Source organism: Eupeodes corollae, chromosome 1, assembly GCF_945859685.1.
Source record: "Eupeodes corollae chromosome 1, idEupCoro1.1, whole genome shotgun sequence".
Lineage (NCBI taxonomy): Eukaryota > Metazoa > Arthropoda > Insecta > Diptera > Syrphidae > Eupeodes > Eupeodes corollae.
The window spans coordinates 54,703,067-54,713,526 of record NC_079147.1 but is presented as its reverse complement, the minus strand read 5'-3'; the positions used below and the strand labels follow the sequence as shown (position 1 = coordinate 54,713,526).

General features: G+C 27.6%; 1 protein-coding gene across 1 annotated transcript; it reads right to left on the bottom strand.

Moving 5' to 3' along the window:
* Nucleotides 1-34: 34 nt before the first annotated feature.
* Nucleotides 35-9,654, bottom strand: LOC129940451 (uncharacterized). The gene is made up of 4 exons (XM_056048797.1): nucleotides 9,020-9,654; nucleotides 8,689-8,938; nucleotides 8,325-8,635; nucleotides 35-344 (listed from the first exon to the last, which is right to left on the bottom strand). Exons 1-4 carry the CDS (start codon nucleotides 9,432-9,434, stop codon nucleotides 280-282), a joined length of 1,041 nt encoding a protein of 346 aa, XP_055904772.1. The 5' UTR covers nucleotides 9,435-9,654; the 3' UTR covers nucleotides 35-279.
* Nucleotides 9,655-10,460: the final 806 nt, after the last annotated feature.

Sequence of the window (10,460 nt, the reverse complement as noted above, 5' to 3'; positions counted from 1 at the left end):
AATAATTTATATTTATTTATTTATTCTGTTTTTTCTTTTTTTGTTTCTATTTATTTATTGTTAATTTAATTTTAACTATTTATTTAATTATAATAAAAATAAAATAAATATTTGTGTATTTTTTTACTGGCGTTTGTAAAATAATTATTTTTAACATGTATTTTGAACAATACTAAATAAATAAATAAATAAATAATTCTTAAATTAAAATACAAAAATACAATGCTTAAGGGTAAATAATAAATAGATGACTTTTGAAATTCTTATTTTTTGTTATTATTATTGTTTGACATTGTACATGGACCTCGTCGGTAAGTAATTGTATAAGAATGGTTTAGCTGCACCTGAAAAAAGAAATTATATTAAAAACACTTGATTTATATACAAAATTTTATTTTAAAAATAGCTTTGTAATGATTGAAAGAAGCTGAAGCTGAGTTGGCAATAAATAAAAGTAGTTCAACATTACAGAATCTAAACGTTGGTTATGAAAACAATCCTTTTTTTGAATATAACCCATTTTTAGAAAAGATGTATACACTTTTGTAATCAAAGTAATATGTATTTTTAAATTAAAATTATTAGAAGATGAAACGAAGAAAAAATAAATTAACTTTGTTTCAGAATTTATCAAGAATGTGCACAACATTTTTTCAAAAAAAAAAAACAAATAATATAATATTGCAAACATCATAACTTCAAAAAAATGTACTGTGCAAAAATTAGTAATACAAATATTTAAAACAAAATTCACAAAAAAATCTATCAATCAATAATAATTATTTTGATGATATTGAAATTTCGGAGAAATTTAAAAACTATCGTCAGTTGCTCATTTGATATTTTTAAAAATTGAAATAAATCATGATTTTATGTACATTTCTTAAAACTTTAAGTAATTGGGAAGTGTGAATCTCTTATTTCGGAATAGAGGGTGAATCTTTCACAAACTTGACTTGTATATAATTTTTTTTATAGTCAAGTTTGTAGTTTTCCGAGTACATATTACATATAAACTTTTGTTTTTGAAAACACCTTAATATTTTTTGTAATTTTGTACTCTTTATTAACTTAATAAATTAATAAGAGTTATTATTTTGTTTCATAGTTCTTACTATATTTTTATTTCATGATATGATTTGAAATTAATTAATTTATTTATTGAATATTGAAATTTGTTTGAACGAAAAGTAAGTATATTGATTTGAATTTTTTCTATTATCAACTTACCATTATAATAAGTAAAATGTTTGAAATTGAAAATGAAAATGACATTATTATGAAGTTTAAATATACCTAAAATCTAAGGTTATAGTTTTAAGACGTCGACTTAAAGTGTATTTATTTTTGCGGAAGGACTATTATATGAAGATATGCTAAAAGGACTTTGAATAAACTTGCTCCTGTATACAAAACTCTGTTTAAAAATAGTACTAATATGTGTTTAAAAATTACAAAAACCTACTTATAAACTAAGTTTGCCTTCAAAAATATAAGTGTCATTTAAATAATCAAAATAAAATATGAATTTAATAATTTTATGTAAGATCGTTTTTTTTTTTGTATTACTAGCGGCATAAATAAATACAACGCAAGTTTTGTATTCGTGTAAAATTTCGAACTCGAGAATTTACTTAAATATGACATTACGATGGTAACAGCTGTCATCGCCCCTGCAGCCAGGCCATCGGTTCAATTGAATTTATAGGTCGTTAACCGATTCATCTGATCAGAAATAACAGCACTCCCCCTTACAAATTTGCTGGTCAAAAATTCTAGTTTATTCAAAAACGATTCGATAGACTTTAATAAAATTTTATCTAAAATTGCTAATTCAATGTTCATTGAACAAAAATATTTTTGTATTGCCTCTTTTGCAATTGCTATTGTAATTATTCCGATTTTTCGAATTGGAAATTTTGATATTTTTCTAAATCAAAGATTTTTAGAGATCAGTTTGTGCGTGTGTATCCGATGGGAAAGCTTTGTTTGCTGTCCATATCTCAAGAACCAGTAGAGATGTCGATTTCAAATAAATATTGTTTTTAAGACAATATAAAAGAAATATGTAAAAAGGACTCTTACAAAAATTGAGTAGGTGTTATTTTAAAACATATCAAAAAAAAAGGAACATTTTGGTTTACCAAGGATATCACAAGAACCAAAGCGCTAACCAGTTGAATTACGTGACGGTATACCAAACTAATATAATTTTCACTTAAATTTAATTAACGGTTGTTTTTTATAAAAATAAAGACCAACATAATTAATTGCCTCCTAGATTTTCTCTCCAAAATAATTTAATGCAACGAAAAGTAAAGTTTTTGGCATCTGGTAACATTTTTAGAAAAATTAAACTGACAGTTTTTTTTACAAACAATTAAAACTGAAAAACATTACAAAAGTTCGAAAATGTTGATTTTCAACTTAAATAAATTTAAAAAACAAAAGAGGCTGGGATGTGACCCACACTTATAACTTCACATCCCGTCTATCGATTTGTTTTGCTTAAAAGTTTGTAGGTTTTCGTGTTGTGTTAAAAAAGTTGCCAGTTGATTTATTCTGACTAAATTTAAAATTACCAATAATATTTCTTATATCAGCAATAACTTTAGTTTGAAAATCTAGTTTTGTTAAATAGATTTGTAGTTGAAAACAAATTTTTAAAAATTTTAGTAGCATTTCTTAAATTTTTACATTCTATATGAATTAAATCAATTTGAAAGATATCAAGAACCCAACACCAATTTTTACCAAATATGCGTAATATTTTTTGAAATTTTTATTTTTTTATGAAAAAACGGACTGTTTGATTTTTATAAAAAAAAACTACTTAATATGAAATAAAAAAAAAGATTGAAGCAAATATTTCCAACTTTTGTTAAATTTTCCCTTAAGTTTTTATTTGTTTGTAAGATAACTGTCAAATAGATTTTTATCAAAATTTGTTCAAATGTTGAAAACAATATTTCTTATAAGTAAAAATCAGTTGGAAGCTATAATCTCAAATTTTTGAAAAGATATTTGAGTCGAAATTCAATTTTTACCAACTTTGAGTAATCTTTTTTTCAGGTGTCTATTTTTTATAAAAAAAAGTGTCAATTCGACTTTTTTCAAAATTTTACCAGATGGTAAAAATGTTATTTTTTGCTGCACAAAATTGTTCTGGAGATATAATCATTTTGTATTCGTAAAATTTTCGAGGTGACAAATATATTGTTTCAGTTATTTCGATTTATAAAAAAAAAATTCATTAAGATTTTTTTTCCAAAAATATACATGTTTGGTATCACGTTACATTTTATTGTATAAAATTTAATTAAAGTCTCTAACGTCATTGGGTCTTAAGATATTTAAGGTTTCCCAAAAATGTCACCTTTTTTTTGAAACTGCTATGGTAAAAAAACAACGCACGCACTTCTCTTGAGAGCCATTTCTGCATATTTCTGCCTTTTAATCTATAGAACTAAATTTATTTTTTTATTTTAAGTCGATATCTCTTCTGGTTCTTGAGCTATGGACGTCGCGAACATACGGACACACGCACGCACAGACATCTTTCTAAAAATCTTTTAATTTGGCTCTAGGGACCTTGAAACGTCGAGAATTGTTCCATCGGACCCATTACAATAAACTCCTATGGGAAGTAAATAATTTCATGCAACGAAGAATAAAGTTTTTGGCATCTGGTAACATTTTGAGAAAAATTAAACTGACAGTGTTTTTTACAAAAAACTAAAAAAAAAACACTACTTAAAGTTCGTAAATGTTGATTTTAAATATAGTAAAAAAACGATATTGATTTAAAACTAATTAAATCTAATAAAAGATTTTGTTTTAAAAATTCAGTAAAATTTTGGGACGGTTTTGTATACAAAAAATAAAAAGTGAAAAAAACATAACTAAATAACAAACAAATTGGGTAACGCAACAGTCTGTTGAAAACTACCTGTGGTGTGCTAGTATTGTTGTCAGGAATGGAATCCGAACTACAAGAATCACTCTTGGAGAATTTGTTAATTCCTCGCAAGAGGCCATTACCTTACCTGTGATAAAAAAAACTCGTTTATTAAAATTGGTTGTCAACATTCAGTCCAATTTTGAGGAGAAATTTAATTGACAGTGTTTTAACAAAAAATTAAAAAAAATCAATACTAAAGCTTCGTAAAAATTTACTCTCGACTAAAATAGCTTTTCAAAAATTAAAAATATTGTCTTCAAACTTTTTTTTTATTTCACAGAAAATGTATTTTTCGATATTCACTAGTTTTTTTTATAAAATCCAACAGTCCGTTTTTTCATAAAACAAAAAATGTACAAAAAAAAATACGCAAATTTGGTAAAAAAAATTGATGTTCGTTCGCTCTCAAATTAATTTCATTCATCCAATTTGAAAAAATATAAGAAATGCTACTGAAATTGGTAAAGATTTGTTTTCTACTTAAAATCTATTTAACAAAACTAGATTTTCAAACTAAACTATATCTTTATTTTAAAAATATTGTTGGTAATTTAAAAATGTTATAGAATAATTCAACTGACTACTTTTTTTAACCCAACACGAGAACCTACAAACTTTTAAGCAAGATAAATCGACAGACAGGATGGGAAGATATCAGTGTCAGTGTGCCGCCTCTTTTTTAATTATTTTTTTTTTGAAAAAAATCGCATTAGCAGCTTTTTATCTCATTTAAAATAACAGTATTCCCCATATAAATTTTATGCTACAAAAAATCGAAAATTCGAATTTTCTCAAAAATAAATCGATAGATTTTTATTAAATTTACTCTAAGTTTTTTTTTATTAATTTCGAATGTTTTAATATAAATACAATATGTTTGTATTGCTCCACAAGGGAGCATAGATATTAAGTTTTATAAAAAACTAATGAACCAATTACTGTCTCAATTGTATTTAATAAAGGTGTCGTGTTTTTTTATTTATACTTTGAAGATAAATATATATTTTTTTTAAAAATTTAATATTTAAGACTTTGAAATGCAATAAGCACTAAATAATTGCTTGCCAAAAATATTTTTAAACTAAAATTGAAAATTTTATGTATACAAATTAATTTAAAAAAAAAACCGTCTAACCGTTTGATACATAAGCAAGTTTGTACGTCGTGCATTTTATTTCCTGCAACAAGATGGTAGAAGCATTTGAAAAATTGAACTCATATTTTAACCTTTATATAGGAACTTATCGTAATCGGTTCGATTTGTCGAATTGAAAATGTTGAAATTTGTTTGACATTTCAAGGTCCCTAGAGTCTAAAAAAGATTTTTAGAGAGATTTCTTTTGGTTGTGTACGTACATCTGCAAGTCTTTATGTTCGGGAAGCTGTTTTATATCTCAAAAACCAGTAGAGATATCGACTTCTAATAAAATCTGTTGTACAGATAACAATGCAGATTGGTACCATAGCAATTTAAAAAAAAAATTGTTGGTTCTTCAAAAATATCTCACATACCCATAACCCTTGCGAATTTAATTCTATTTAGTATTATAAACCACACTTATATAATTTTGAGCAAAATTTAATAAATATTTTTTTATAAACCAAAAATACTGAAAATAAAAATACGAACCAAAAATAATTTTAGGCGCCAAAATAATGGTATGCGAATAACGTTGTCTTATATTAATAACTTAAAGTTTCTAGAAAAATTAAACTGACAGTTTTTTTTTTTATAGAAAATAAAAACTTAAAGAAAACATTCTTGAAGTTGGTAAATATTGATTTTGATTTACAAATTTTGAAAAAAAGTTTTTTTTACAAAAAATAAAAACCTAAACAAACATTTTTATAAAAGTTAGTATAAATTGATTTTCGACTCAAATATCTTTTCAAAATTTTTAAATATTGGCTTCAAACTAATTTTAACTTATAAAAAATATTGTTTTCAACATTCAGTAACGTTTTGAGAATAATCCAATTCACAGTTTTTTTTTTACAAAGAATAAAAATCTACAACAAAAATTAATAAACGTTGGTAAAAATTGATTTTCGACTCAAATATCTTTTCAAGCTTTGAGATTATGGCTTCCAACTATATTTAACTTATAAGAAATATTATTTTTAACATTTGGACAAATTTTGAGAAAGATCGAATTGACAGTGTTTTAAAAAATAAACACTTAAACAAAAAAAATAATACAAGTTGGTAAAAATTGATTTTCGACTCAAACGTTGAGATATTGGTTTTAAACTACTTTTAACTTTTTAAAAATATTGTTGTCGATACTCAGTAATATTTAAAAAAAAAATTATTGACAGCTTTTTTACAAAAAATAAAAATCTAACAAAAAAAAATACTAAAACTAGGTAAACATTTACTTTCAACTCAAATACCTTTTCAAAAATTAGAAATAAGTCTTCAAACTTTTTTTATTTCACAGAAAATATTGTTTTCGATATTCAGTAGTTTTTTTTAATAAAAATAAAACAGTCCATTTTTCACAAAAAATAAAATCTACAAGAAATAGTACCCGAATTTGGTAAAAATTTATGTTCGGTTCTCGATATCTCTTAAATTAATTTCATTCATCCAATTTGTTTTTTTTTATACAAAAAATAAAAAAAGTTAAGAATTACACTAAAATTGGTAAAAATTTGTTTTCGACTAAAAATCTCGTTAACAAAAATAAATTTTGAATTCAAACTATTTCATCATATGCAATATGTTGATAATTTTAAAATTTTTAGGAATAATTCAACTGAAAACTTTTTTAACCCAACACGAAAACCTACAAACTTGCAAGACAAATGGACAGACGGAATGGCAAGTTATCAGTGTTCGTCGCATCCTAGCCTCTTTTTCCTATTAAGATAAGCCAATTTAAGAAAAAAAGTTTTGGATAAAATTTAATAAACAAACAATATTTTATTTTTATTTATTTGTTATTTATCGTCATCACATATAAATGAAAAAGCACCTTACGCGAATCTGCTTAAAACCTTAATTTCTAAGCATGAACTCAATGACCTACTTGGGCTGTAGGGTCTAGGACAGTAATGTTATGGTTGATTAAAATCTCGAGTTACAAATATTTTGCAAATTAAAGAAAAAATATCTTACACCTCAAACATTTTATGTACAAAAAATTTTACTACATGCAGAGTATTTTAAAGCAACATAGAATAAAGTGTTTGATATCTGCTATTGTTTTTCAAAAATAAAATTGACGGTTTTGTTTTTTTACAAAAAAATTAACTTTTCTAAATGTCGCACTTAATTGTTCAAACGTCCCGATTGTCTGAACAAAAAACATCTTACGCTTTGTTGATTATAAAATTTTCGAAGTTCCTTATGTATTTCATACAATATATATTTAAAAAACAGTGTAGTTCAAATCCTACCCTTTTTTTATTTATGTAACTTATTTATTTATTTACCTTCGTATTTTCTCAATATTTTTATTTATTTTTTTTTTAATTAAAAAAAAAAATATTCTTAAAATGGTCTCAAGAGAATTTGATGAAATCAATAATTATTTAAAGAAAGGTTTCCTAACTTTAGCTGAGGAAAAATGTCTAAAAAATTTGTATCTGGTTCTAAATTGTTATCCTCTCAAATCTAAGGTAGATTATCTAAAACGAGAGATACACTAATATCTTTTGACTTTTTTAATAACTAATTGTTTGTTTAATACTTATTAAATCAAAATGATTGAAATAACATTTTGATTATTTCTGTGTACTACTCCTTTTTTCAATAATTTTTATATTAGTAGGTCCTTAAATAATTATTGGTTTTCTGTATTTAGGGAGAAATATTTTGTGAATAATTTGTTTTACATTAACATCCTAAAATTATTGTCCTACAATGAGCAAGACTACAATTCCTAATAAGTAAAATGCATTTTATTTTTAAAAATAATTGCATAAAAGCAAACAAAATGTTAAAAGTCTGAACTGGGAAATAATCTATGTACATAGATAATGAAATAAGATCTGTGAAAAACCATTAAAAACTCATTTATATTAATGTAGGCAACACCTAAATGGACAATCTGTGTGCACTTATTGAAAAATACTCTAAACTTTTTAGTGAAATAAAATACCGCACTTTCCAATGCAGTTTTGTGTTCCTTATAACTTAAGTTACAACTTTTTGTAAAGGGAAACATTTTCTTTTTTTTTCTCTGCATAAACCCTCCAAATCTCAATACTGTCAATAGGAAATCAATTTGAAAAATTCAATTTTAAACAAGAGCTCTGAGTGCGAATTTGCATAAGTTATAGAAAGTCTCCTCTAATTTCATTGAAAAATTGAATATTTTTCACTATTATTTTGAAAACTCCACGAGAAGGTACTTACCCATCCACGTATCGGCCCGTTTAATCTTCTGTTGATGTCCCATTTGTTTTGCTAGGCCAGCTAAAATCTGAGTTCCATTTTGAACATCGAGTAATTGATGCAAATTACTTTCAGCAGCCACATTTTCCATTCCCTGATGCTGATGGCCACCACCAGTTCCACCACCAGCAGCGGCAGCTGCTGCTGCTGCATAATGCAAAGGATACATCTCTGGCGAACCGAGTTCAGGACCTTGTAAGGCATGCATACCATAATCCATATTATAGGGCATTATGAAGGGTTGTTGTTCTGGATAGTGGGGGTACATTAATCTGTGAACAATACTCCTGAATATGAAAGCAAAAATAAATGTACGCCAACTCACTTCTCCGATGCATTATCCATGAGCTTCTTAATGATTACCATAGCGGCGACGATGAAAGCTAACTTCGAAATGGCCAAGGCTTTAAGAGTGAGTATCCCAACCGCCTTCACTGCCAGCATAGTCCAACCGAAAGTCGTGGCAGCCAGATAAATGGGAATGAACATTTGGAATTGCTTCTTGTCCTTGTGACCGTGACGGTTTCTTATTCGATTGCCACCCATTCCACCACCAAGTCCACCGTGTCGCCTTGCTTCAACATGGAGAGAAGTCGTCGATTTAACATATCCTTATTGGGTTATAGTGCTCCGTGTCTTTGTGTCAGTGTACTCACCTTCGTTTAATGACGGCTTTGAAATAGAAATTTCTAAGAAGTCTCCTTCGTCTCCAGATCGTTGAACGCTAAAGACCATCGGTCCAATTGGCACTTTAAAAGAATTGCCACTTAGAAAGTCTGCGAATCCCAGGGATCTGCCTGATGATGTACCACTCGAAGGAGCTTTCGTGTTCTTTAGTTTTTCCACGTCGAAGAGCCCGAAACTAATCACTTCTCCTTGCTTATAGGAGGATAAAACACTATTGACAACGGAATAAAGGCAACTCGCGTTGTTCGCACAATTCCAGGACATTTTATCCAAAAGGATTGAGTTTTTACCGTCACTCGAGTCAGTCGCTTCTGCTCGAGTTGAGACGACACTTAAGATTGCCATTATGCTAAATGTCAGTAAGATATTCACAATCGTAAGCATTTTCAAGGATATTATTTGATTTTCGTTTTGTTTTTGTCTTTTGCACTTTTTAAAACACTTTTCCTTGAAGGAACGGATTCACTTTTTCTGATACACCCGGATTTGAGCCAGTGAGTATAGTACTGGCGAATGTGGCGGCCGTCTTCGTCTTAGAAGGCAATATAATATCGACTAATTACTTGGTTATAAGCGTATCGCAGTTTTATTGTGTCTCCACATCTGGATGCACACTGCATGCATATTGTGTAGCCCCACTTCTAGGCTTCTATATAAGTATCTAATAGTTTTGGCTTCAGCATCATCATCATTATCATCATACCAGGAGGGCTGTGGATTTTGATTTTGTTTTCTGTTGCACACGCAAGGAAAATTATAATCCAAACACCTATCTATACCTACGAGTGAGTATAAGATGGACGACGGACGGATGTATCTATCTATCTACGAATATAGTCATGTGGTGCAAATGTGTCTAGAAGCTTCAGAATTAACCAGCCCAACACAACCACCGGCCATAGATATTCATTGGCGTTGCAATTCGATACATTTTGCTTGCATGGGTGACGATAACACAAAAGATAGATAGATAGAGAGCTCTACACTCTTCAGGAGATTCACTTTAGGAATCACGAAAGCAAGACTTTGAGATTTGTGTATGCCTTCTACAAGATGAGTATGTAGATACTGTATTGTTAAAAGAAATTGGATCTATTTTCAGTCGGCAAATCTGTGTGGTGGCGGTTTGATTTTTAAAGGGACTTTGACATTTTTGTGGGCAATTCATGTGGTCTTAACAAGTATAAACATTTCAAAAATGCAAATGGAGTAACTATGTTTTTTTTTAACAAAAAATCTTATGGTCTTGTTTATGTTGGCTTATGGGATTTAATTTTAGCTCAACCTGATCTAAAGGGATGACAGCAAGAGCAGGAGCAGTTATACTAAAGTTGGTTATAAGTGTACTTTTTGGAGAGTTTTATTTGAGCCGTTGAGTTGAATTTTTATGGAATAATATTTAATTTAAAC